We start from the raw sequence: 27,933 nt of genomic DNA on the forward strand, positions 1-27,933 counted from the left end.
TTTTATATTATAGTTTGGCCTATTTTGGCTTCAATAGCTAGGAAAAGTACAAAAATCATACTGAGGGACAGGCCATTCTTACATTTTCTTGCAAGATGCTTCACACAAAAAAGTTTAAAACTCTTTTAAAACAAAATAAAAATGATATATATATGATATATAATGGAAACTAAATGATATATTTTAAAATTTGATTTCATTGTTCATTCAGATTTACAGAGTGGTTTTGTTCCAGCGACACAACATGGTACGTTTTCGTATAACCGCCCACTTGTCTATTCTCTCTCTCTCTCTCTCTCTCTCTCTCTCTCTCTCTCTCTCTCTCTCTCTCTCTCTCTATATATATATATATATATATATATACATATAACTATATATATTTAACTACATGTAACTCTATACATATATATATATATATAGTTATATATATATATAGAGAGAGAAAGAGAGATATCTATATATATATGTATATATATATATACTCTATATATACTTTATATATATATATAACTATATATAACTCTCTCTCTCTCTCTCTCTCTCTCTCTATATATATATATATATATATATATATATATATACATATAACTATATATATTTAACTACATGTAACTCTATATATATACACACATATATATATATACACACACATTCATACATACATATATGTATATATATATATATATATTAGAGAGAGAGAGAGAGAGAGAGAGATCTATATATATATATATACTCTATATATACTTTATATATAACTATATATAACTCTCTCTCTCTCTCTAATATATACACACACATACACACACACACACACACACACACACTATAACTATAACTCAAACCCTTTAGTATCAATGTTGGAGAGCACGTAAAACTTTCAAACCACTTCCATTGACAGACGTCAGAAGCGCTGGCATCGCAAATGACGTCACATCCACATGGAACGAGTTAATTGATCTTATTGAAAACATTTTGTTAAAAAGTATTCTGGAGACATTTCACGGTCCTGACATCGCCAGCCACTTCTTAAAATGCTTTTAGGCGGTGAACACAACAGCCGCATACCGGGACGAGCCCTGACACAAATCGAGCGTACCCCCTTTTCCAGTTAAACAAAAGCTCCGGCTTCTCCCAGGGTGGAGTGTTCAGATTCGGTTCTTGAAGGCCCACTCAGTAAAAAAAAAAAAAAAAGAGTCGTTCGTTTATCGGACTGTTGGGAGTTGTGAACTCGGAAATCTTGACGACAACCGTTTCGTTGCGTCGTGATTCGTTCATTCACGGAGAAGAATGTCGACCGTGGATCCCAGATGACATTTTAGACCGCGGCTCTCCCAAAGTGATTTATCCCGGCGGAGGGGTGCAAAGTTGCGAGTCGCACAAACGAAACGACCCGTCTGCCAGCGTCAACACTTCAAACGTTGACGGGACACGGACGCGTAAACCCCACGTAAGCCCCACGCCTCAGGAATCGTTCCCGAAGGCACCGGCCTCCCACTTACCTTGCAACAGAAGTCGGGATTTCCCCCCCCCCCCCGCGTGTGAGCCGCTTCCGGATTGCGCTCGCGGCGGACGGCTCACTCGCGACGCCCGCGCCGCCCCTGCCCACTTCCCGTCCCACTTCCCCTCGCTTCAACTTGCGGGGCCCCGGGCGCGTCGGCGTCGCCTTCCCGACCTTTCCCCCCCCCGCCCCCCCCCGCGATGGCGCATCCCGAGCGCGGCGTCACCCGCCGCGGAGCGAGCGCGCGTTAAAGCCGAGCGTTCCGACGCCGCTGGGGATCCGCGCGGACGCGCTCCGGCACCGCCATGCCCGAGCTCTCGAAGATGAGGAAGCCCGACGTGAAGGTGGTGATCCTGGGGGACATGCACGTGGGGAAGACGTCCCTGCTCCACAGGTACACGGAGCGGAAGTTCGCGGACACCGTCAGCACGGTCGGGGGGGCGTTCTTCCTCAAACAGTGGGGGCCCTACAACATTTCAATATGGGACACGGCAGGTAAAACGACGTGCTTTTGTTTCCCCCCCCGCTTATTCCACTTAAAAACCCCTTCTCTTCCCGCGGCGCCGTTCACCCGGCGGCACGTCGCGCCGCCACCGTTTTATTTCACCTTCGCCGCCCACAAAGTACTGTCGAGCAACAGCGTCGCCTCATATTTCATAATTGTTGGTGTGTTTTTCAATACTGCAGAACAGCTCTGACCTCATTATCCAACGTGACTGTCTGTTTATGGTCCGCGCTGTTTAAGCCGGGCCCTAAGTCCAGGTTCAACCCGTTATTACCTCACTAGAAATGGACGAAAGACGTAACTTTGTAAAATATATCTGTTTATTTTCTTCACGCGTCAAACTGATTCTCCGCCGGGTGGAAAGTGTGTTGACTTTGTGAATTGTTATTGTCATTATTATTATTATTATTATTATTTTGGATTAAAATTCTAACCGTGACCTGACAACATGCTGGTCGTTGACCTGTCTCACACAAGGCCACACGCAACTAAATTATGACGTCACACACAAATGAATAAACTCCACATGAAAACAAACCATGGTTCGGGGTTCAGCCCTCACGGAAGAGAAGAACAGAGTAGAGTCACAGACTATTTTCATTTTAATTTTTTTTTTTTGTCAAAGCACGCTGTTTGTCGAGATACAGACGAGGGTGTTCAACTTGGACTGCGTTTTTCAGTGTCTTTTTGGAAAAGGGGACGTTCCGGGGGATCTGCAGTGATCGCACGTTTTCCTGATATTCTTCTTTGGGCCCTGGAATGCCCTTTCATAGTTCAAAACAGGGCACGGACGAATGCAGGGGATTGCCGTGTCATTTAATACTGTTAACGTTCCAAAAATATGTTGCGTGTTTGCGATCCAGACATATCTAGCGTCAGGAAATCAGTGCTTTTAAGTTATTATGTCAACTGGGCCGGACAATTTGACAATTGACAATTGTCTGTATCACATTTATTTTTCGGTGTCAGCCTTATTTACAGGGTTTTGCAAATATTAGCTTATACAGGGGCCCTGGGGTAAAAAGGCCGGGATGTTGATTTACCATCAAGATAAGTAGGCTACTCATTGTATCACCAGAGTACCACTTCCTGCCTGTGCTCTTTCTCCCCATGACCTCCAGCGTTATGACACAGTACGATTGACTTCTTCAATTTGGGGGGGGGGGGGGGGGGGGGGGGGGGTTGCAAAAAATGCCTGCGCGTCAGCGCTGAGTCATGTCGTTGCGGTTGTTGAGGAAAGCGCGGAGGATTAAAGGCGCCGCCGCCGAAGGCTCTGTCTTTTGCGGCTTGCCCGGCGGTGAATCTGCCTCCGTCGGCCGCGACGTAAGCAACGGTTTAGTTTTTCGGTAACTCGACGTCGAAAGCTGCAGGCGATTCAGCTGCGCGACCGGTTCCTTATACCAGCCCCATGACAGCGCCAAGAAAGAACAAGCTAGAGCGGCAGTGTCCGAGGACCGTGACTCTGATTTAACCTCTCGTTCACTCTTGAGTTTCTTCTCAAGGGAACGCATGGATTTTGTTCCCTTTTTTTTTGGTTATAATGATACTTCTATAATGATAATGAAACGCTGGCTTTGACGTTGGTCTCTGCCAAGTTTCACAACTGTACCACTAGTGTCAGCTGCTCTTTCTCATATCCCTAAAAACACAGTTTCCTCTTTTTCCTGTCAAATGACAACTGCTTTACACTGTTAATCAGTAAGGGTGGTGTGGAGGCAGCGTTCCCTCTGTACCAGGAAAATTCCTTTACAGACTTTTCATTTCGGCTACGGTTATTGTAAATTAAACTTCAAACCGCGCACGTTTTTTAATCATTCTATCGTAGTTATTTATTATAGTGTCTTCCTAATGCATTTTAGAACCGGTACTGCGGTTACGTATAATCCGTGCAAAACAGATCTTATTTGCCGGAGGCTATCTGTCACAGAATATTAGACGTTAAATGAAAAATCTGTGGTATCAGACAAAATGGTGCCTGGGCAAACAAATGACTAACAGTCACACACACTGTGCTGTGAAAAAGGATTTGTCCCCTGTCTGACTTCCTGCATTTCTCAATATTGTTCACGGGATGTTATAGATTTTCAACCAAATATGTGTCAAATATGACATAAGGGACCCTGTGTGAGACAAAAAAAAACAATATTTAATTTATTAATTAGAAGAGGTCATGGAACATCCAAGCCTGGGTGGCGTTTTATCTATTACTCACTGGATGATTTCTGCATAAAGGCCACTCCTGGGGAGATTCACCGCTTTCCAGTACTTTCTCCAGTTGCACAACGTTGCTCTGACTGTGCTTTTGTGAACCCCCAGAACATTTAGTAATGGCTTGGTAAACTTTGGAACCTTCCAAATGAATAGAGTTCAGCGACATTGTGTTTCTTGAGGTCTTATGGGATTTGTTTTGAATATGGCATATTGTGCCTCTGGAACCTGTGTGGAGACAGTGTCGTGCCCTGGTGTTGTGTATTGTGAAGCTTCAGGGATTGGACGCGTTGAGGTACTGAGAGACCCGTGCGATTGATATCTGCTTGTGTTTCCTAGGCCGTGAGCAGTTCCATGGTTTGGGCTCCATGTACTGTCGAGGTGCGTCCGCCGTCATCCTCACTTACGACGTCACTAACTGGCAGAGCCTGGCCGAACTGGAGGAGCGCTTCCTCTCCTTGACCGACACCGCCAACCACGACTGCATTTACGCCATCGTGGGAAACAAGGCCGATCTCACAGACCCCAAGGCCCAGCTGGCCGAGGCGTCTGAGGACCCTGGTGACGATGAGGACCCGACGGAACCGCAGGTACCCTCCGCCTGTCCTACGCCCCCTGCCTCCCCCGCCACCCCCACCTCCCTCTCCAGCCTGATGGTACACAAGCAGGTCAGCCACGAGGAAGCGATGGCGTTCTACGGGAGAATATTACGCTATAAGGGCCTTGACGAGCAGAGCAGCCTGCCCGCAGACCAGATGTGCTTTGAGACGAGCGCCAAGACCGGGTTCAATGTGGATATTCTGTTTGAGACACTGTTTGACTTGATGCTGCCTTCCATTCTGAGGAATAAGAATGAGAACCAGGGATCCCCTACAGTGGACCTGGGAGATTACAGGGGGGCCAGTGGTAAACGGACCAAAACTTCCTGCTGCTAGTGGATGGTGAGAAGAAAGCTGGGTGCTTTTTAAAGAAATCTACAAGTGATTGATCACCCAAGAGACCCTGTGGCCTTATGCAGAGATTAGTTATTAACTGATTGGTAACACTGCCAGACAATAAAAGGAAAGACAACACAGCTTGTTTTATAATGCTCAAAGGTATTTACATGATAAGTGTGTTAGCAATACTGGTCACTTTCTTTTGGGATGTTGGATTCTACTCTTTTATACATTTCAATTCTACATGATTGAGACTGCGCTTAGTGTCAATTAATATAAACCTAGACTACTAATGCCTTGAAATTTCACAGTACAAATTCCACTATTTGTCTTATTTTTTTGACTGATTATGTCACCGTGTTTTTTGTTTTTGTTTTGTTTGGTTTTTTAATGGCACAATTTGTCTTTGCGGCACAGTGAAAAGTTGAATATAGTCCCTTTTTTTTTTTTTTTTTTTTTTTTTTAAAGGATTGAATGATTTGCACCAATCACATTATACTCATACTGTTATCAGTTTAGATAATGATCCTTTACTTCTAATTTGCACACACTCTGCACTGTTCAGTAGCTTTAAATGTATTTAAACACACATTGTACATGTCTGATCATTTTTTAGATTCTATGAGAATAAAGTATTTTATTTTTTAATGTCATTGATGCAGTTTATTTCACCCTGTGAAAGTAATAAAAAAAAAAAAAAGAATATTGGTTAAAAATGGATAGATGTAATCAAGTAAATGCAAGAAACAGATGTATAAGAAAAAAAACCCTTTAATTTGTTATGTTTACAATGCAATGATTTTATACTCTGAAAATCAACATAATTGAGTTGGAATAAATGGCCAGATGGATGCTGTTCTCAATAAACATAATTAAATTGTCAAAAGAATGTGTTTTGTTCGGAGTATCAAGATCAGACCCAGTTACTGAACGCGGTAGGTGAAAAGCTTTGCTGCTTTCAAATCCTCGGATTAGACCTTTGAACAGAGCTGTTCACATTCAGTATACTGGGCGGCTTGCAGCTGGCACACTGCCAGTAGGAATCGAAAAAGGAAAGTGATTGTGTCGTAGAAATGAAACATGCTCTTTAAGGAAGTAAATTAAGTAAATCTCCGCAGACATAAATAAAGGGAAGAAAATCAGTGCTTTGGTTCCGACCAAATGGTATATAAAAGAACTTAAATCTATTGATATACACATTTCAGAGATGGTAGATAAACGTGTAAAATAAACAAAACAAAAACAACATAAACACAACTTGAAGCGAGACATTTTTCATTCTTAGAAATGTCAGATTTTGTTATAGTAATGATAGTCAAGCAAAAAAATACTGTCAAGCGTGTCGATCAAAACACAGTCAAGACCTCAAACAAGACATTATGTACAGTGGGGTGGAAAGCAGTATTAGTGGTATTGCCGGGGTATCCTGGAATCTAAGATAGTAGTTCTAACTTAAGCAGTGCACACACATGGGCATCTTTGGTTCAGCTGTAGTGAACATCCTCTGATGTGTTAAATGTTTCATAGTGGTTGAGGTAATAAGTTAAAAAAAAAAAAAAAGCACCATTTTAAACAAAACACGTTTTTCGACATTGCTGTTGACTTCAGGATCGGGCATCTATTTTGTTACCGACAGCGGGCCACTTAACAGCTCAAAGCCTCTCGCTGTCCTTTCGTCTCCGAGATTAATGTCTTTGCAATGATGTCTTCCGGCTAGTGTTTCTGAGAGTCCAAAGTTGTGTTTGCAAAGCCCTCGCTCACAGGTTCTTCATGCAAACCTGGCAGCGGCTAATGCGCGAGAGGAGCTGGCCGGCTTTGAGAGTCTCTGACGCGGGTTCACTCTGGAAGGCCTGGTCGATGGAGGTGAGCCAGAAGCTGTGCTTATTGGCGAAGTAGTGGCAGGTGCCTTTGCCTCCGTTGCACTCGATGAAAGGCGTTGTGCGGAAGTCCTCCAAGCAGGATCCAGGCGACGACAGGGACTGACCTCCCCCTTCGTCCCCTGCGGCCGTGTGCTGTGGGAACAGAAGAGTGGGGCCCCGTTCACAACGTCACTTTTGTAAGAAGATGCATGAGAAGCTGTGTCAGAAATGCCAACGTGGGATTCATGAAACAACAAGATTGATTCAACGAGACGATGAATGATGCCGACTGTTCCCCAACACTATGCACGTGCCTCTTCGTGTCGAATTCCATCGGTGGATCTGCTATCAAAACCTTGAAGGGCAGACTTACGGGTTGTGTGCAAATAAGCCATAGTGAAAAGACCATAGAAGAGGAGAGAAGTGCTCTCTTCCCATGGCACGATTATCCTATAAAGTCAAAAAATGAAGTCTACTGACATATTTGGTTGTTAATGTCCTGTTGGATCCTATTGTAATTTATTTTGCCCAAAGAACAAGGCATTGTAAGTGCAATCCCCATCAGCATAATGTCTTTCTAAACACACAAATTGTGAGCATACTGAAGAGCATTCAATTCAGATGAGGAAAATAGAGGCAATGTTCGTAAGTAGACCTGTTTCGCATGTTTCTTGAATAAGGCCCAAAGTGATTAAAAATCAAATGTGGTGTCGACTGGCATACATTTAATTCAAATGAATCATTTTAGAATAGAATACATTTATTTGGTCATTGATTGACATGGATAAAGGACGGGGTGTACGGGCACAATGACTTGCAAATTACGCCACTTACCATGAGGAAGGAGTAGCCGATCCACAGGCTGCGCCATCCCAGTGGGCACTGTGGGATGGTGATGTCCTGGCTGTGCACTGCTATTGCAACGGACGGGGCCTCGCACACCGAGCAGCGGCTGATGTACGGTTTGATCCCGCCCTCCTCCACCGGCATCATGGGAAGCGGCGCCGTTGTTGACAGCCAGTAGGACTTATCGTTTCTGCTGGCGTAGTAGCACACATCCCCAGGGTTGCAGTACAGGAAGGGCATGGTGTTGAACCGCGGGAGGCAGGACCCAGCCAATCCTAAAAAAAAAAAGAGATATTGGGTATTTTCTTCATCTTCTAGATCTAGATCTTCTAAAACAAAAAAAACTTGAACTAAAAACATTAGTTGAGTAAGCATGCCACTTACCCAGATCTTGGTTATGGGCTTTCTCCTGTCCCTCGAAATACAGGAGGCTGTATCCATCCCAGATTTTAGACATGCCCACGGGGCACATGGGGGTTTGCTCTGACTGGCTGTGCTTCACCAGCAGGTAGCCCACGCTGACACTCCGGCCCGGCATCCCAGGTAAACCAGAAATACCGGGGTTACCACGACGACCTATAGAATCACAAAGGGGAACTTTTAGCGAACCTAACAATTCATAATTACACCCATTATCCTTATACATACGTACGTACGTACATACACACATTCATCTGTTTTATCTGTTGATCCTTTATAGTTCTCAATCCAAACTGGTTTAATCTCTAAAATAACAAATTTCCAAAAGTTTAAAACCTCTACTGCCCGCCTGTGCATCTCGGCTTTAAAGGCAAACTTGGGTTGTCAAATCATGAAACCGCTCCATTTCATCGCACACACACCTTCAATGCCTTGCAGACCGGGGTGACCCGTATGTCCAACCTCCCCACGGTACCCAGGAGTTCCAGGTCTACCGCCGATTCCCGGCATGCCCTTCTCTCCCCATGGCCCGACGAAACCTGGTCAACGAGGGAGTGTCATTAAGGTAATCGGTTCAGTTAGCGATATTAGAGAAGTGTTTTGGAAAAAAAGTTTGATTTGAACCGCTAACCGGAATCCCCAGGGGGGCCCTGAGGTCCTGGTTCCCCTCGTATCCCTTCGGGTCCCCTGATGCCCCGTGGTCCTGGAAGTCCCCTCTCTCCAGGAATTCTGAGGGGGAGTGGAGCTGGACCCTGGTTGCCTGGAGCTCCAGGAAGACCTGCGAGGACACACCATAGGGTCAGCGGTCACAGTTGGAAGAACTTATCATAAGGGTCAGAGATCATATGGAATAATATAATTTACCTGCTGGTCCAGTGTTTCCTTTTACACCGACCGGACCTCTGGCGCCTTGGATACCAGATCTACCAGGAATTCCCATCAGTCCCTGCTCTCCTTTCACACCTGGTCGGCAAAACAATTTCAAACCTGATGATGCCTGATGATACTATTGTAGTTCTCTGTTCCCTGTGTTCAACCGTGGCTGCAGACGGCAGCGTGGCTTCCTTCCCGGGGCCGCACAGCCGTCCCGAATCGTCTGAATCGGCCGCATTAGCGCCCAAGTGGTTGTGGTTGGACCGATTCGGGGTCAGGAAGCTTTCTTAATGTTTGTCTGTCTCGCGGTGAGGGTTTGGCGGTACGCGGCTCGACAGCCGTCCAGGAGCCAGCTGCAGCGGCAGAAGCCTGAGGAGCCGGCATTCCTCTGGCGCCCTGATTAACCAATAATTATTATTGTTTATTGTTTGGCCAACGCTGCCCTCAGTTGCAATTTTAAAAGACAGCCCGCGCGGCTCACTGCAATAAATGCACCCCAAGCGGCGTGTAACCACACTTCGCTGTCTGCCTCCTCCTTCCCAGCGTGCAAAGTCGCCAGCCGGCCACAGGAATAAAAACCTGTAGTTAAATTAAAAACGAAGCCCTTGCTACAAAGATGTCAGGGGATTATTTCTCATATGGCCAACCACAACATTAACTCTGACAAACAGGTAAAGCTTCTGACTTTAGATACAAGCTGGTATTAAACGGCTTGGTATGAAATTTTGTTTTTTCAGTTTTCATACCTTTCTTCCCAGACACACCGCTGGGTCCTCTGTATCCTAATGCCCCTTGAGTGCCTTTGATTCCTCTCCTGCCGGGGAATCCTGGGGCTCCATACTGTCCCTGAACACCCTTATCTCCAGGGACAGAATCCAACCCAGGATGTCCCCTGGGTCCAGGAAAACCTGATAAATGTGAACATAGTGGGTAATAAATATGTTGTTATAAATAATGATATGATTGCTCATCTTTTACCATCTTTCAAGATATCAAGATGTCAGGTCCTTGAATCTTTGAATGCCATTTTAGGCTTTGTCAAAGAAAATAATTTTGACACAATAATACTAAAGTAGAAGTGATTGTTTCGATATCGGTCTACCTGAGTATCCTTTAGGTCCTGAGAAGCCGAAGTCTCCAGTGTGTCCTGGATTGCCTGCGGTGCCATCTGGTCCCTGGGTGCCTTGGAACCCTTTAGTTCCTTGGTGGCCGGGATCCCCTTAAACAAACGCAACATCCACATTTTTCTAATTCCTTTAAATTCATGGAGTACGTTCTTTGTCCCCCATCAGAAAATGCAAAACGCAGCTACTTTTGAATCTTTAGGAATTGTCATGGGCAAGCTCTGGGCACCCAGACGTGTGCTGCATTCTTCATCTCATGAAAATTACCAAATATAAAAAGGAATAATTTCAACTACTATGGAAACACAGAGTGAAGACCATACATTAATTAATGACGGTTTGAGAGGCATTGCCATGCTGTTGCCATGTGTCGATATTTGTCCTGTTTATTTTCTTGTGTATTCTGTGATCTGATTCTCAATAATCATCGCCACTGCAGAGTGGTAACCCACCCGGAGGTCCTTGGAAGCCTTTTGAACCCAGTATGCCCGGGACACCGGCCTGGTTATTGGGTTCCCCGCTTTCTCCCCTCTCTCCTTTAGCTCCCGGTTCTCCTGGAGGTCCATAGGTATCCACACCTGATGGGAGGCCGTATGTTCTGTCAGATAAATTCTTACGAGAAGTAGCACGCAAGTAAACCCTTCTGCATTACATGTTTCCCTTGAGCCGCTCCAATGCAGCATGGCGGCGGTAGGAGGCTTTGAGGTGATCGCCGCTGAATTACGATCGCTATAGATTGATATTTTTATTCACTTTTTATAACCCGTTCTCTGGCATTTGAGGCAACATCCTTACGGTTTACGTGCCTTCGTTTTCTGGCTGTGACTGTGTTCAATAAACACATAAAATAGGTTACATAAGATTTGTGTGGTTTACCTGGGATGCCAGTGATACCCTTTTGGCCCTTCAGACCATGTAGTCCGTAAAGACCCTTTAAGCCTGGGAAACCTGCACACATAAGCAAAAAATATGGATAGTTTGTATGGAGCAGGAAGCCAAATAAGGAAATAATTGGGAAAATCTGTAATTGGTTAATGGGAAGCTCCTGATACCTGGCTGCCCAGTGTGGCCGGGTGAGCCCGGTTGGCCTGAATCACCGGGAATTCCAGGAAAGCCCTTGTGACCCTGGTTACCGGGAGAGCCCCTCTGTCCATCAGAGCCTGGTGGGAAAAAAAAACAGTTTAAGTATTCCCCCCCCAAAAAAATCCCTCAGCTATTTATACAGCAAGTATATGATGCCAGATTATTGCATATATGAGGAATTGGAAATGTTCTGTAAGAGGTGTTGTGAAACTTTTGGAAGACTTGAGTTTTTTATGACGATATGATATATCGTTATGTGATAGGGAAAAATAAAGCGTCTTATACCTGGGGCGCCTCCAACACCAGGATCGCCATGCTGGCCTTTCATCCCGTCAATGCCATCGAAACCAGACTCGCCCTTGTCCCCAGTGTGTCCATGAAATCCCCTATTTCCTATAGCGAGAGTGTCAGTCAATCAATATCAGTCAAGTTTATTTTAGGTAAATTATTTTGTCAATTGTAATGTATGATAAATTCTTCCCAATGGAGAAGAATCAAATACCTATCACTGTGGCTTACCTTGAGTTCCTGGGACGCCAAACTCTCCCCTTAATCCCGGTGTGCCCGGAAGATCTACACGTAGACCTTTTTCACCTGAGAGGGAACACAATATTTAAAAACATAATCACCATAGTTGGAACTAAAAAGAGATAGTAGCTGAACTTCATGTTATAGTTGAGATCCTACCTTTAACTCCGATCTGGCCTGCTCCTCCTGGAGCCCCATATGCACCAGGGCTACCTTTGGTACCCTGAGAAAAGCAAAAAATCCACAACAAAACAATAACATACCTTCAATAATTATTTATCAGTTATTATTAACAATTATTATTTGCTTGTATTTATGTAGTCATACATTTATACAACAGTAACATGCATGATGTTATTATATAGAAATATGTGTGTTTTATTTATAAAATGATACAATATTTTTTAGAAATAAAACAAAAAGTTATTGTAATTATACAACATACTGTATATAAACAAGCACACCAATTAACAGTCATGAAAATTCCACATCATTGTGAGGCTCACTTTATTGCCATCCATCCCTGGAAAGCCGCTGATACCCCGGTCGCCTGTTCGTCCAGGCATGCCTTTCGGTCCCGGAAGTCCTTGGGCGCCCGAAATTCCTTGGTAACCTTTTTCATGGCTAGGGTCTCCTGGAAGGCCGTGAGAGCCCTCGTAACCCGGAACGCCCGGAAAACCTTTGGAGCCTGCGCAAAAAAGAGTAGGGAGAGGGCGTGAGAACTGAGGAACGCATGCAACACAATGAGAGCGCAATTGATGTTAAGCTAGTCTTACGCACCCCTGGGTCCGGTGAAACCTTGATCCCCGTAATTTCCATGCTCTCCCTTGGCTCCCTTCATGTCTGCGATGATCTGGCGGGGGATGTGGGGCTTCTCGCCGGGAGGTCCTCTCAAACCGCGATCACCTGGCAGACAACATGGAAGGAAGAAGGTCATGGTCAGGTTTAACCGGTCATTTCAGCATAATCACATTGGGCCAACGAGCCGCCACGACACGAAAAATAATAAACTGTAACAATTTCGGGACCTCACCCTTCTCTCCGCTACTGCCCATGCCGCCTTTAAAACCCACTTCTCCAGGCAAACCAGTTTCCCCTCTAATCCCACTGAAGCCCTTGATTCCTAGAGCTCCAGGGGGGCCTTTAAAACCTTCCATGCCAGGGGAACCTTTATTTCCTGGGAAATAAAAGGACATTTTTGTCATATCTATTCATATTTTGATAATTGAAGATATCTGTTAAAAGACTTGTTCAATTGTATATTATTTTTAAGTTAACGTTATAGTATTGGTATATTTAAGTATCTGTCATTGAACAGGGAACCAACCCTTGAATCCTGAGAGGCCTGGTTGACCGTCTGGACCAGGGACACCAGGATCACCCGATGAACCCTGCTCTCCTATGGGACCATCATCACCAAAATCACCCAGTGTGCCTTTCAGTCCGACTGGGCCTGGAGGGCCTGGGTCACCTTGAACTCCACTCTCTCCAGCGATGCCTAGGACAGAGGCACATACACATCTAAACAACTCACTTCATTAACTGGGCCAAGTGCATCTATATGTATCTGCCACTAACCTGGCTGTCCAATCGCCCCATGTGTTCCAGTTGGCCCGGATCTTCCAGGAACCCCTGGGTAGCCATATTTACCAGCCGGACCTGGTCTCCCTTCCTCCCCCTGAAGGCCTTCAGGGCCAGGGAGACCCTTCAGACCAATCAGGCCGGGCATGCCACTCATTCCTGGATGTGGACAAAGAATAACATTAGCCAAGTCAATTACATAAAAAAAAGTTTTACAAAGTGCGACACAACGATCTTTAATTGTCACGTTAGTGATCATGACTGACCTGGATAACCTGGCTTGCCCTGATCCCCAGGGAGCCCCTTGAGCCCTTGTTGCCCGGGCAGTCCTGGATCACCTGGAGACCCAGTGGAAGCATCCAGGATTTCTCCATGATGACCCTTCTCGCCCTCCTCGCCGTCCCTGCCAGCCGGGCCAGGGAGACCGGGTTTCCCTCCCTCACCCTTTTTGCCAGGCTGACCCGAATCTCCACGGTTGCCAATAAATCCTGTGCAGAGAATCATAGTCATTTAAACTGAGCTCAATATGATACAAGTATTTAGTTATCCACATAACAAAAACATTTGTCAAGAAGCTTCAATAGACTCAATTTCCTGATCATCTTGTCCTGAAAAAAAGTAATCTACAGTCTCCTTACCTGGTTGTCCAGGGAAGCCACCTCTGCCCTGGTCTCCTCTTTCACCTTTCTCACCGGCTGCTCCGCGGAAACCGTCCGGTCCACGTTGACCCGGGGGCCCTAAAGCGTGGCAAAGCATTAACAAGGTTTCAAATATGCCCGGATGCATTTAGAAAGAAGCATTCCGCTCTCAAACTGTTGATACCTTGGAGACCTTCTAATCCGGTGTGTCCTGGAAGTCCAGGCAAGCCTGGAGGTCCTGGCACAAAGTCACAATCCCCTACACCGAGAACAACACAAAGCACACTCCTCAGCAGGCGTCCTGGTCAGCAGTGGGCAGAGAGGACTGCCATCTTACCATGTTAATTGGATTCGACTTGCTTGTTGCCCAGCGTGAGTTCTGGTTCATAATTGTGATGTTTCGTTTTAAACTGTCCAAGAAGATAGACTAGATCCTAAAGGGTGTATGGGAAACTGACTGTCCAATACGATGGTATTTCATGCACATCAAATAATATTGAATAAAACAGGGCCAAAGCAGAAACAAGCTGTTACGAAGGGCTCTGTTAATGAAGACGCTCTTATACCAGCTACCTGTTGCATCGAACTGTCCTCCATCTTCTCTTGTGTTAGGACCACAGCCTCCTTTTGATTGCGAATAGAGAGAGAGAGAGAGGGAGAGAGAAGGAGAGCCATGGAGACACGACAGAAAGGAAACGGAGAGAGAGAGAGATGCATTCGGGATCAGATTATTTAAAAACAGGAGCGTAGTCTCAAACACGCTTTGCCGCGGCTGGTTTGAGGGATGCCGCTATTGCATAAGGGCTTTGACATAGAGAGAGATAGGCACAAGTGGAGGGATGAGGAAAAACCAAAGGCAAAGCTTTCATTGCCATGCCATCTCGTCTCTCTGCTCTGCGATCACAAATACAATATACAGAATGCAACAAAAAGTTATTATTATTATTATTATTATTATTATTATTATTATTGATAATAACTAGAATGAGATTTTTGAATTACTGCAAGAAGACAAAGGAGAAGAAGAAAAACACATGTTTGATACGACAGCAGTAGCTTCTCTCACCCGGGGTGCCTTGGGTTCCAGGGACCCCCATATAGCCCGGCAAGCCTTCGTCGCCAGGTATACCAGGTTGGCCTTTGGAGGCCCCGAGAACGCGGCCTGGTTCTCCCCTCAGCCCCGCCACACCGGGCAGCCCCGGGCGGCCGGGAAACCCCTTCTCCCCAGGCTCCCCGACTGGCCCTTCTCCCTGTTGGCGCGAGGGAGGACATTCATTGTCAAGCCTTTTCTGATGCAGCGACAGAACAGACAATTTCCATATGCTTCAAAGATTACCTATGCATACATATGCGTTGAGGGATAATGAGGAGAGGTGAAACACGGCGTGAAGATCAAAAAGTCAAGCACTTGTTAATGCTCATGTCCTAAGCATGTATCCATTGCATATGACTCCAGCTAGCTTTACGCACCATAGGACCCGGTCTCCCGGGAAAGCCTGGGATCCCTCTTTGACCCGGGACACCCTGCTCCCCTGGCTCACCATGCAGACCAGGATTTCCTATGTCACCCGGGGAGCCTGCGGAGAACAGTTGAGTTCACTTTAGGAGCACATCCAAATAAAGAATACAACATTTACTACACCTACTATTTGAGCATACACATTCCACGGATGTGGAGTCAGGCGTCTGAGATACTGTTCCCTTAATCTACCGGTGCCGTGATCCACACCAGGACAGGGCTACCCACCTTTATCTTTGGCCACAGTGGTGTCGCCTTTTCTGCCTTTTTGGCCTTGGGTACCAATGATACCAGGAAATCCCTACAAGACACCACAGAGAAACACGCAAAGAAATTGTGAAATTAGGAAATTAGGATTCATTGGATTTCAGTGAAACAACATGAAAGCTTCATAGAAATGACTAGACAAATGTATGAACGCAAAGTTAAGAGAAAAGGAGACAAACGTGAAATCCCCACGCGTCTTTAAAAAAGAATTCTCACGGGCAATCCGTCGGCACCTCGGGGTCCCTGCTCTCCCGAGTCACCCTGCTGACCAAACTCTCCGTTCATCCCATAACCGCCACGTTCACCAGCAGGGCCGGGGGGCCCCGGATTGGAGTGAAAAATGTTGCACTCACACAGACCATGATTTCCTAACGTCCATTCATACAGACGGACACACAAAGACAGACACACAAAGATGAGCTTATATAGCCACAATTTGATATTGTTGCGCAATAATCCAACAAAGCCACGCTGAGTCTACCTTTCTCTCCTGCAAATCCTGCGAAACCGGGCCTTCCTCTGTTGCCAGGAGCCCCTTTAAAAAACTCTGACCCTGTAGACAAACAAGGTTACAAAGTTCAGTTATTTTGGGGATAAAACAATTATGGACAGTGTACAGCCAATCGCACATAGCTTACAAGTAAAGATATACACAGTCAGTCAGTCAGTCAGTCAGTCACTTACATGTTCCTTTGGGTCCTCGTTGTCCTGTGGCTCCTTGTAAACCAGTGGTGCCTGGAGGTCCGGCATTGGTGGCAGGAAATCCTGCTTCTCCTGGTTCTCCTTCCTCTCCTGCCTCTCCTTTTATGCCAAACGGCCCAGCAAAATCCAACACTGTCGGAGGACCAAAGACAATGCATTGTATCACTGTGGTCGTGGACGTTGAGGTCCAACCAAAGGTCCCCCGTCTTCCTCATCTAACAAGCATAGTACAGGAGCTCTTAATGCAGATCTCCATTGTTAAGCCCTCTTATTTAAATGATCGGGTAAAGATAAACGCTGGCAATGTACGACGTGCGACCATAGAATAAAAACTTTCTTCGCACTCAGATCAACCCCGCATGGAAGTAGGCTTAGATACGCAGGTCAGCACCCGCCTGGATAATAACCCGTCTTGTTGTTATTGGGCGCCATGTGACTTCAGTTTCTTTACCTTGTTGTTGTGAATCGCCGGCGGGGCGTCCGGGGGGACCCGGAAAGCCTTGGTCTCCAATGGGGCCGGTCTCACCTTGAGGACCCGCTTCCCCGGGTGGGCCAGGGTGTCCAACTATACGGGACAAAAAAACATGACGTCAGACACAGGAAACGAGCATACATGCAACTAGAAGAACATCCAGGCAACTGCTAAACATCCCCTCATCATCATCATCATCATCATCATCATCATCATCAATGGAAAGCAAAACTATCAATAACCATCATAGTAGTTTTGTGACAATGACGCTGATGAAATATATACATCTTGAGATGTAATCTTTATTGGACAACTACAACCACAGTATTTCTCATGTCCATGAGAAATCATCAGCATGTCATTTTTTTTTTTTTGTAAGGGGTTACATCTGCTATTAAGGCACTGAGCAACGGCCAGGTTGATTGCTCAAAAAAAAAACCTGTGGGAAACTTATCTCCATAAACCCCCGTAGTTGACTTGATGTCAACAATAACTGAATAAAATTGATTTCAGAAAGAAAATCTCCATCTGTTTATCGAATTATTAGAGGGCCGTGGGTGATATATATACTGTATGTCAGTGTACCAGTTGGAGGCCACGAGGGGCGTCCCGATGTGATCAGCTCTCCGGGGTCTCCCCTCTCCCCCTAAAAGACAGACGGTGCGTCAGTGACTCAGCCGCCTCCAGGTTGTTCTTTAATTATTCATTAATCGTCCGTGCATTGTAAACGGTTGGCTGGTTGGTCACCTTGGGCCCGTCTCTGCCGCCCGGCCCCACGTCACCAGGATCTCCCTGAAGGAGAAAAACGGAAACACAGATTATCTGGAATGTTGCCACGTCCTGTAACCTTGCGACGGTAAGATATTGCGATTTTTATATTGAGACGATGAAATCTGACGTCATAGAAGCACGTACCCTCAGTCCGGGCTGACCTTCCAGACCCGGCGTGCCCTAGAGCAGAGGGTAGACATCACATGAAATCATCTCACCACACGATTAGCGGACGTCACCTTGTAGGCCTGTGTCGAGACGTGCTTGTGCTCACCCGTCCTCCCGGGAAGCCCATCACTCCAAATTCTCCTGTGTTGTCAGCCTGATGTAGACAGACGGAGATATCAATCAATTAATAATTGACTTTTTTTGCTCGTGAGTTAAAGAGCAAAAGGGTTATGAGGATGTGTGTATCGAGTATTGATCACTTACTAGATCTCCTTGTTCTCCTTTCGGACCCGTCTCACCTTTTCTCCCCTAAAACAATATAAGCAAAGATTTAATTCGATGTCACAAACTACTGACTTGGACAGTGCTTCCCTCGGTGAGGATATTTTGAACCCAGCTTTAGGGGTTTACATGTATTAACATGTGGAATGTAGTCACTTTGTGTTTAACGACGATATATTTATACTGACCTGGGGCCCCGAAGTAGGCAAGGTGTGGGGATGGGTGGAGTTCCCTTGCGGTCCAGGCTTTCCAGCATCCCCCTGTGGCCAAAGATGGAGGTGCAGAGAGAATCAGAAACGCGCACAACGAGAGAGTGTGATTCAGCTAAAACCAGACAGAAGACGGGCAATGTTCACTGACCTCCCTGAATGCCATGCACGTGAAAGGAAATGTGTTACAGTGGTACCTCGACTTACGACTGTAATTCGTAAGAACGGTCGCATGTTAAAACAGTCGTATGTCGAAGCAATTTTTCCCATATAAATTATGAAATCATGAAGGGTGAAAATAAACAAAATACACAGCACAAACACAATAAATATGAAAAAAATATCGATAAGCCACGAACTACGTGCACACACGATGTAGGTCGCCTGCTGACTGACTGCTGACTGACTGCTGACTGACTGATGACTGACTGCTGACTGGCCACCGACGCACCAACTGCAAATTTTCACGGTCGTATCTTGGAGCAGGTGGTCACAAGTCGATACAAATTTTTGCGTTTATTGCTTCTCGTATCTTGGATTAGTCGTAAGTGGACGCAGTCGTAAGTCGAGGTACCACTGCACATGTATTAGAAGTTTCGAAAGCAAATAGGATGACCATATATGGCTTTTTTTTTTTTATCATCGATGGGTCCCTTATTAATAAATGCAAAATGACATGTAAAGTGGTGACAAATGTGGTCACTCACCCGATCTCCTTTGACGCCTTTTAGCACTTTAGTCATGGTTCCCTGTTCAAAAATACATTTATCACACACATCATACATATTGCACTGCGATGACTCAGGATAACCCTCAACCCTCAAGAGTATTTTCAGTTCACTCTGTCATATTTACTCAATATAAAAGCACATTATAACAATACCTTAGGTCCAGGTGGACCAGGTGGCCCTGAGGGGCCCTGTGGGAAACAGAAAAATAATTAAGTCAGCATTTACTATTTATTTATTCATTCATTCATTTTTTTATTTTATTTTATTTTTTTATTTAATCTACACTCAACCACTCAGACACACACATAAATACATGCACACGTTTACCTTTGGTCCTGGAATGCCTCTGTCACCTATCCTTCCTGGGAAAGCTGGTGGGCCCTGCAAAACGGAACATACATAGCTTAGTGATTTGAAAGGAAGGTACAAAATCCTGAAATATTGGCAATAAAATATACATTTTTTGAAAAACTTAAAATCTTTAACATTTTTGAGGAATTGAAGTTAACTTACATATATGCCAGGGAACCCTGGTGAACCTGGATCTCCCTGGGGAAATGAAAAAAGATTAGAGATCAACAATCGAGGACAGCGACCGCATCAACGCCACCGTACTGGGACGGAGGGAAACAGGAACTCACCCTGAAACGTTCCATAAACACACTCAGCTCCAGAGAATCTCCCTTCTCTCCCTTCCTGCCCGGTTCCCCCTGGCGATGACAACAGCAAAGACAGAAATCGAAGCAAAGGTTAATAAAGAGGAGAGAGAAGAGATGAATGAAGGCGTGCTCTGTGGTGGACGTGACGGGAGTCGCACATACCACAAATCCAGGGGAACCTTCATATCCCGGTTGACCCGGTCTCCCTGCGTCCCCCTCCGTCCCATTGCAGCCGTTGGCTCCAGGCTTCCCCCGGGGCCCGGACTGACCGGGGTGACCCTGCGGAGGGAGGTTTCATTGCCAGGCTTAGAACTGACGACCGACACACATGCAGTTGTTTTTGTATTGTCGGTGCTGGAGCGAGAGACTTACAGGAATCCCATCCGATCCGGAAAAACCAGGAATACCCGTCATACCCTGGAGATGGATATAAGTGCACGGTTATTTCGGTTTTCCATAACGTTTGGCGCTTCAGAAACACCGCCATCTAGCGGCGAAGAAATGGAACGTCAACATCCTTTACGTTATTATTATTTCTTAATGGATTCAAAGGAGAACAGCATCTCACCCGGGCTCCTTTGGGGCCGATAATCCCTCCACGGCCTCGGTCACCTTTTTCCCCCTTGGGCCCTTCAACACCGAGTTCACCTGGTCTTCCTGGCGGGCCCTGGTGCCCCTGAGGGCCAAGAGGTCCTGGCTGGCCCTGAAATAGGGAGAAGCAGAGATGGAGCCAATCAATATGAAGTCCCCCCGTGCAACAGATCAAATATGAAGAGGCTGGTCCGCGGTCAGGGGATAACTATGCGTTTAAAGTTACACGTTAAAAGCTATACAGGTAAATAATAATAGGCCATGTTGTAGAAATAAAAAGTAAAACTCACCTGTTAAAGAGAGAGGAGTTAGAGAAGAGGAAGTTCATAGTGGGGGAAACTGGGAATTTAAGACATTAAAGCATCACAACAAGCGGACTGTCTGTCCATCTGTCCATCCATCCGTCCATCTGTCCATCTGTCCATCCATCTATCCATCCCCCCATCCATCCTTTTTCCCACGTTCATGATCGGGTTTGCAGGATACTGGATGCATATGTGCAGTAGGTGACACATAAACCTCTTGAATCATGAATCCAGAATCAAGTTTCAATCACGTAATACCCACATACCTCCACAAGGGGGCGAGATGTAACTTCCTTAAAAAGAACCGCGTCGCTTCACGCTCTCTACTGGCACCTGGTGGTAAAACCGCGCATGTACCAATGAGAATGCCTGTCAGCGGAGAGTGCCTGACAGACTCAACAAATTAAAACAAGACAAGCACATCAGTTATATTGAGTCACACAGACTGTAATGTGTGCAATCAATTCCCAAGATGTAACGCTGCTTTCCCCAATTTATCATTTTTGGAAGAAAAGCAGATATGATAGATTATACTAGTAAAAAAAACAACAACCCTAGAATAGGTTGATAGATTGATACCTGCATGGTTAAATTTCTGTTTTGATAACAGATTAGAATTAGGCCTTTTGTCCAATACCACCTATTATGGATAGAGTTAAAGGCTCTTATTTCATTCCCACCTTTGAGAACCTTGAAATCACCCCCGCCCCCCCCGCCCACACACACGCGCGCACACACACACACAGAAAATGTTTGAGGCTAAAGTGTCTGATGATTGAATGCTGACAGGGCGAGATTCCTTTTCTCTCTCTCTCTCTCTCTCTCTCTCTCTCTCTTTGGCATGGTGTTTTCACCCGGGCCTGTCACCCACTGGAGAGCAGCAGATAAATAAGCTCCCTGTCTCACTAACGCCAAAACTCAATAGAGGGCCCATCGCAGTGCTGACATGTCCTATAGGTTTCGACCCCGCCCCCCTTTGGTCAAAACGCACAAAACGCATAAAATCCTGACCCCTGCTGTTATAAATCCTTGAGGTCGTTCACGATGGGACGTCAGGGCGCCACCTCCCACATGTGGTGGAATGTGTGAGAGGGATTTGAACACACACACACACACACACACACACACACACACACACACACACACACACACACACACACACACACACACACACACACACACACCGGGTACATAAAAAGATATGAGCGACATGGATGGAGGCACAACGTATCATCAAAAGCCTCCTTCATAATGGAAGTGTCCTCGACAACGGGACTGGACGCTAGCTCTACATTTTTGGTAAATAAAAAGTTCACCAAAGCGGGAGTCACCGGGGGTCCGGGGCTCCAAAAAGTCCCCATATTGTAACAGTTTGATGATGCCTCTTCTGCGTGTTGAAAGAGGGATAACAGACGGTGAGTAGGAGGAGCGGGGATGTCTGTGGCTTTGGCACTGGTGGAACTATGCAGCGTATCAAGTCTCCGCCCACCACTTACCTCGCCTGGGTTTAACAGAGATTGCAGCAGGATCCGAGGAGTACACACAGACACACACAACACACACACACACACACACACACACACACACACACACACGTACAACACAAACCTGGCTGAAGTGGCCGACAGTCGGCCTGAGCATCACCGCTGTTATTTTAGCCTCTATCTCTCCAGCTGTTGACGAAGTTAATTCCATAGTCCTCCGGGGAATAGAGTGTCTCCTAGCTGCCGGAACCAGGCCGCAGATTGTTTGTACATGCACATGTCTGTGCACGTACGCACGCACACGCACACACACACACACATGCACGCACGCACACACGCACACACACACACACACACACACACACACACACACACACACACACACACACACACACACACACACACACAGGCATGCACGCACACACACACACACAACAAAAAACAAGCTCATAAAAGTGCTATTAACATTGCACTTTCTTCCCACATGAGTATGTGGTTGTGCACGTGTGAGTCTGCATGTGTGCATACGTGTGTGCGCATGTGTCAGGGCAACGTGGGTTCAAGTTCTTTAACCCCCAGTAACACATTTTATGAGGAACACCTAACCGTGTGATGGGAATTGGTGTGAGGCACTAGAAACACACACACACACACACACACACACACACACACACACACACACACACACACACACACACACACACACACACACACACACACACACACACACACAGACACACACACACACACGCACTAAAACATATAATATACTGTATTTCACACATGTAAAGTCAGTCTCACAAGCTGGTGCAGAGCCAGAGTGTGGGGAGAATAAGGATGGAGGTCAATCCAAGAATGGAGAGCCGAGCCACATGTGAGGCCACGAGGACCATGGGAAACAAGCCCGTTCGGGAGACTTGGGAGTCGCGGGGGTCGTCCGCAGTGACCCCTGCGGTTTGGGGGCCTGACACCGCGACTGTGAGAACCAACAAACACAGAAATGTTTGTCCCCGGCGCTCGTAAGGTGCGAGAGCCGAGGGTCCCTCGGGTCATCCGGAGGAATTGACGAAACCGCAGGCCGCCAAAACACTGTCGGACAACAATCCAAACTATCTGAGTGGCAAATCAAGGAGAGAGAGAGAGAGAGAGAGAGAGAGAGCGTGAGATATGAGATTTTGGTGTTTCCTTGGGGCAGGACAGGTATGTTGTGTCTCTTCAGTCCTGCAGCTGTTCTCTAGAGCCGGGCACTGCAAATGTGCAATGTCCTGCATGGCCCGTTTGGTAGGAACTGAGAGGTTGCCCACGTGCATGTCGGGAACGCCGCTGCGACATTTTAGTGGAGAGCGCGACGTTATCTTGAAAACAGCTCAACAAGCGTGTCACCGAAAAAAAAATCTCCTGCCAGTGGCGGAGCAGCGAGGGGCAGTGCTCAGAAACACTCCCTCCGTAAATCTCGAAAGGAAATAAATTTTCCGCGACATTTTCAGTCGCAATTCTGATACCAAACAGGACTAATCTTTAAAGCCAGCTTTAAATGCCAAATTGCCACCTGTTTCCTTTGCTTCCATGTGTCATATTTCAGTCATTTTGTTGCTATTGTTGTGCTGGTAACAGAACTATTGGGGCACAATGACGTGCGGGGAACCCTTCAACACACACGCATGGGTGCACACACACGCATACACACACACACGCACACACACACACACACACACACACACACACACACACACACACACACACACACACACACACACACACACACACACACACACACACACACACACACACACACACACACACACACACACACAGAATAGTCAGCCTGCTTTAATGTAACTTCCTAATGGTCCTGTCAAAGGTGACATTTTGTATTTTGAGAATAAAAAATACACAGGGAGATCTAGAGGAACGGGGATGGAATCGCATGTGAGAATTCTCAGGGGGTTTGAACACGAGGTACGTATGAATCTTTGCATGTATGCGCGCGCGCGCGTGTGTGTGTGTGTGTGTGTGTGTGTCTGTGAGTGCATGTAAGTGCATAACACATTCCTGTCACCAGCCCTGGTCTAGAATGTGCGCTGCTTTCTGTCTTTCTGCTTTGCTAAAACACAGCTGATAAATGCCAGGCTGCGCACAACAATTGATAACAGGGACGTTCCTGCATGTTTGTGTGTGTGCGTGTGTGTTTGAAGATGTGTGTTCTTTTTCGGGAATTGTTGGTTGGGTCTAAATGAAGCGGACCCCTTTTTTTTAACTCTGCGGCGTGAGGGTCGTTTCCCTTCCTCCCTTCCCTCCCTTTCCTCCCATCCATCCTCCCTCCTCTTTCCTCCAGATGTAAATTTTCTCTCTGTCCTCCCTGCGCTGTCGCCGCTCTCCATAATTACCGCCGAGCACCCCAGCCCCACCGCCTCCCCCGTTCTTATCTGCTTCCACCTTGCATTTCCTCCACTCCTCTACCCGGAATTCTCCACACGTCTCTCACATTCCCCGTCCCACCTCTCGCTCGCACCGTTTGTCTCCGTATTCCTCCCCATCCCTCGATCCCTCCACCCCTGCTGGCGAGACACTGACCCGGAATCCAACCCGAACGATGGCTTTTTCGGACACACAAAGTTGTCGTTTGGCCGCCCGGCTGAGGATGGATGATGACACTGAATATCAACTTTAAATGCCCTCACAATGCAGTGTGGGATACACTTGCCCGCGTGCTGTAGAGTTTTTGCATACCACGATATTATACCAGATGTAGTATGTCAGCTTGGTACTTTTGGTAGTATTTGGCACTATGTGATGCATCGCATTGGTGAAAGACCACTTAAAAAGACACGGTTTTCGATAAAAACAGACGGATCTAAACAACAGAAGAATCAACAGCTTTGGTGTTATTGATACAGTTGAAGGTGTATTTTGAAGTTAAACGACGGTTCTGAGACATTGGATGAGGGGGATCTCAAACCCAGAATCCCATTGAGAACTAGAAAAATAGAGCAGAGGAAATCCGTTCTGAAGACATTTCAGTCCCCCTGGTGTGTACATACATTTTTTGGGCGTATGGTTCCGACAGCGCACACGTGCACATCTGTATAAACCGTTGCGCAGGTTTATACATTACGCTTTCATGACTTTAGCAGACTGTGCGGCTCAGGGATTCAGAGGAAAATATATCCAGGCAAACATGTCGCCACCCCTCCCTCTCTCTGTCCGTCTCCCTATCTCTCTCTCTCCTTATCTTTCTCTCCCTCTCTATCTCCCTATCTCTCTCTCTCTCTCTCTCTCTCCCTATATCTCTCTCTCTCTCGCTCTCTCTCTCTCTCTCTCCCTATATCTCTCTCTCTCTCTCTCTGTCTCTCTCTCTCTCTGTCTCTCTCTCTTGATAGTAGGCCAGGTCATCTCTTATAGCTTCACGCCATGTGAGCTCCATAACAGGACACGAGCAGCCATCAATCAGCAGTCCAAATCTAATAACCACACAGACGGAACGGGCGAGAGGAAGGTGAGCGGAGGCTCCATTAGCCCGTACGTAGACAAACATAAATAACAAATTCCTTGGGCATGATTACACTATTCCACCTAATTCATTTTATTCTCAATCCGCTCCCTCAACATTTCTTTTCCCCTGCAATCAGTGTATTTTGTAGGTAGGGGTAAAGCGCAAATGTCTACTATAGAAAAACACACACATACACACGCACGCACGCACGCACACACCCACACACACACACACACACACACACACACACACACACACACACACACACACACACACACACACACAGAACTGTAGTCAATACAGTGAAATTCCTGGCTTCCATTTTCTCCATTCAAAATCATGTACACAGCATTGTGTCATTATCAGAGGTATATACTGTGTTATAATGCAGAGATTATAATGCAGATTAGATAGATATATAGATAGACAGGCGGACGGGCGGACAGACGGACAGACAGACAGACAGACAGACAGACAGACAGACAGACAGACAGACAGACAGACAGACAGACAGACAGACAGACAGACTGATTGATTGATAGATAGATAGATAGATAGATAGATAGATAGATAGATAGATAGATAGATAGATAGATAGATAGATAGATAGATAGATAGATAGATAGATAGATAGATAGATAGATAGATAGATAGATAGATAGATAGATAGATAGATAGATAGATAGATAGATAGATAGAGAGATAGATAGATAGATAAAATAATTATAAAGCAATACAATAAAGATATACTAAAGAAAACGGCCATATATGGAATATTTGGAAAATATAGTCAGTGTTGTTAAGTGGCTTCCAAATCACCCCCTTTATTAAGTACACATTATATGATAAACCATACACACACACGCACGCACACACACACACACACACACACACACACACACACACACACACACACACACACACACACACACACACACACACATTCACTTACTCGCAGTGTGACAAAAGCATTTACACTCAAAGCAGATTCAATCCACTGACTTTTCTCATAGTGGATGCGGTCGAGGCTGGTGGACCGACCTGGGTCTGATCAGAGTGTCACGGCAGAGTGTGTGACTTAAGAATATGCTCCACTGAATTGCCACCGTGTGAGCAAATACAGCATGGTTTTCAGACTTGGCTGCAGCTCTTTATTTAAGCTATGCAGTGAATGTGAAAAGGGTACACAGGGGGCGGGGGTTGGGAGACACACCACCACTCTGCAGGTAAAAACAGAGCAGCTGGCCGACAGGTGTGAGATGTGTGCAGACAAAAGAAAAAAAACAAAAAACGGAAATCTTAATTGGAGAACACAGAGGACAGAAACACAAGACGGAGAGAAAGTCTAAAGGACAGGCCCTGCAAGAGAACAATGGGGGGGTGGTGGGGTGTAATTGTGATTGCAAAGTGTCAAACGTAAAGAGGGAATGGGAGAGATTGAAGGAGCGATTGTAAAACGTGCCGTAAAACACAACACCTTCCCACGCTGGATTAGGTCGGCTGAAGGGTCTCTGTTTTTTATCCCGTCATTCCTCACCTCGTTAACGACTGCGGAGTCACACGCACACGCGCACACACACACACACACACACACACACACACACACACACACACACACACACACACACACACACACACACACACACACACACACAAAATGATTGAGGCTAAAGTGTCTGATGATGGAATGCTGACAGGGCGAGATTCCTTTTCTCTCTCTCTCTCTCTCTCTCTCTCTCTCTTTCGTGACTCGGGCCTGTCGCCCATTGGAGAGTAGCAGCTTAATAAACTCCCTGTCTCACTAATTCCAAAATTCAACGGCGGTCCCACAGCGGTTCTGACATTTCCTCTAGGTTTGGACTCTCCCTTTGGTCGAAAGGCATAAAATCCTGATCCCTGCAGTTATAAATCCTTTCGGCCGTTCACGATGGGACGTCAGGGCGCCACCTCCCACATCTGGTGGAATGTGTGAGAGGGATTTGAAACATGCTCCTACAATTAAAATTGGACATTGTGGGAATTTCTGTCAGGATCGGAAGCAGTCTGGTACCAATGTAAAAAAAACAAAAAAAAATAAGTAAAAAGCTGAGGTTTAGTGCTGGTTTGAACCAGGATCACACGTGCACTAAAACCAGACACTTAATGTGATGGAGCTGGAGGTGAGGAGGGTGTCAACGTG

The 27,933-nt window shown here is 46.0% G+C and overlaps 2 protein-coding genes across 3 annotated transcripts in view; one reads left to right on the forward strand and one right to left on the reverse strand.

Annotated features, from left to right (window-relative positions):
* Positions 1-1,716: 1,716 nt before the first annotated feature.
* rab20 (RAB20, member RAS oncogene family) lies at positions 1,717-5,767 on the forward strand. Its single transcript, XM_080019312.1, has 2 exons — positions 1,717-1,993; positions 4,551-5,767. The coding sequence occupies exons 1-2, from the start codon at positions 1,804-1,806 to the stop codon at positions 5,144-5,146; spliced, it is 786 nt and encodes a 261-aa protein (XP_079875438.1). The 5' UTR covers positions 1,717-1,803; the 3' UTR covers positions 5,147-5,767.
* Positions 5,768-5,902: 135 nt separating this feature from the next.
* col4a2 (collagen, type IV, alpha 2) overlaps positions 5,903-27,933 on the reverse strand; it is a 49,342-nt gene continuing 27,311 nt past the window's right edge. For both annotated transcript variants that reach the window (XM_080019310.1, XM_080019309.1), the window contains exons 5-48: positions 20,450-20,584; positions 20,254-20,298; positions 20,044-20,160; positions 19,864-19,932; positions 19,736-19,771; positions 19,550-19,603; positions 19,375-19,410; positions 19,199-19,240; positions 18,471-18,542; positions 18,265-18,309; positions 18,107-18,154; positions 17,977-18,012; positions 17,809-17,853; positions 17,647-17,707; positions 17,041-17,154; positions 16,572-16,721; positions 16,369-16,440; positions 16,104-16,255; positions 15,849-15,921; positions 15,572-15,678; positions 15,168-15,351; positions 14,675-14,725; positions 14,286-14,360; positions 14,102-14,200; positions 13,730-13,951; positions 13,461-13,622; positions 13,210-13,380; positions 12,916-13,059; positions 12,663-12,788; positions 12,389-12,570; positions 12,042-12,105; positions 11,874-11,948; positions 11,640-11,747; positions 11,324-11,431; positions 11,148-11,219; positions 10,724-10,849; positions 10,250-10,366; positions 9,894-10,055; positions 9,139-9,237; positions 8,906-9,052; positions 8,697-8,813; positions 8,239-8,430; positions 7,843-8,129; positions 5,903-7,161 (exon numbers count right to left, since the gene is read on the reverse strand). In XM_080019310.1, the coding sequence (XP_079875436.1) occupies positions 6,907-7,161; positions 7,843-8,129; positions 8,239-8,430; positions 8,697-8,813; positions 8,906-9,052; positions 9,139-9,237; positions 9,894-10,055; positions 10,250-10,366; positions 10,724-10,849; positions 11,148-11,219; positions 11,324-11,431; positions 11,640-11,747; positions 11,874-11,948; positions 12,042-12,105; positions 12,389-12,570; positions 12,663-12,788; positions 12,916-13,059; positions 13,210-13,380; positions 13,461-13,622; positions 13,730-13,951; positions 14,102-14,200; positions 14,286-14,360; positions 14,675-14,725; positions 15,168-15,351; positions 15,572-15,678; positions 15,849-15,921; positions 16,104-16,255; positions 16,369-16,440; positions 16,572-16,721; positions 17,041-17,154; positions 17,647-17,707; positions 17,809-17,853; positions 17,977-18,012; positions 18,107-18,154; positions 18,265-18,309; positions 18,471-18,542; positions 19,199-19,240; positions 19,375-19,410; positions 19,550-19,603; positions 19,736-19,771; positions 19,864-19,932; positions 20,044-20,160; positions 20,254-20,298; positions 20,450-20,584 (4,854 nt within the window). In that variant the 3' untranslated portion in view covers positions 5,903-6,906. The remainder of the gene's footprint in view (positions 7,162-7,842; positions 8,130-8,238; positions 8,431-8,696; positions 8,814-8,905; positions 9,053-9,138; positions 9,238-9,893; positions 10,056-10,249; positions 10,367-10,723; positions 10,850-11,147; positions 11,220-11,323; positions 11,432-11,639; positions 11,748-11,873; positions 11,949-12,041; positions 12,106-12,388; positions 12,571-12,662; positions 12,789-12,915; positions 13,060-13,209; positions 13,381-13,460; positions 13,623-13,729; positions 13,952-14,101; positions 14,201-14,285; positions 14,361-14,674; positions 14,726-15,167; positions 15,352-15,571; positions 15,679-15,848; positions 15,922-16,103; positions 16,256-16,368; positions 16,441-16,571; positions 16,722-17,040; positions 17,155-17,646; positions 17,708-17,808; positions 17,854-17,976; positions 18,013-18,106; positions 18,155-18,264; positions 18,310-18,470; positions 18,543-19,198; positions 19,241-19,374; positions 19,411-19,549; positions 19,604-19,735; positions 19,772-19,863; positions 19,933-20,043; positions 20,161-20,253; positions 20,299-20,449; positions 20,585-27,933) is intronic.

The sequence above is a fragment of the Zeus faber genome (assembly GCF_960531495.2).
Source record: "Zeus faber genome assembly, chromosome: 18".
In the NCBI taxonomy this organism is placed as follows: domain Eukaryota; kingdom Metazoa; phylum Chordata; class Actinopteri; order Zeiformes; family Zeidae; genus Zeus; species Zeus faber.

Excerpts from the sequence above, each read along its gene's own strand:
- rab20 (XM_080019312.1), top strand. The coding sequence starts at position 1,804 with ATGCCCGAGCTCTCGAAGATGAGGAAGCCCGACGTGAAGGTGGTGATC. Across the intron at positions 1,994-4,550 it reads TTCAATATGGGACACGGCAG|GCCGTGAGCAGTTCCATGGT; the intron begins GTAAAACGACGT and ends TGTGTTTCCTAG.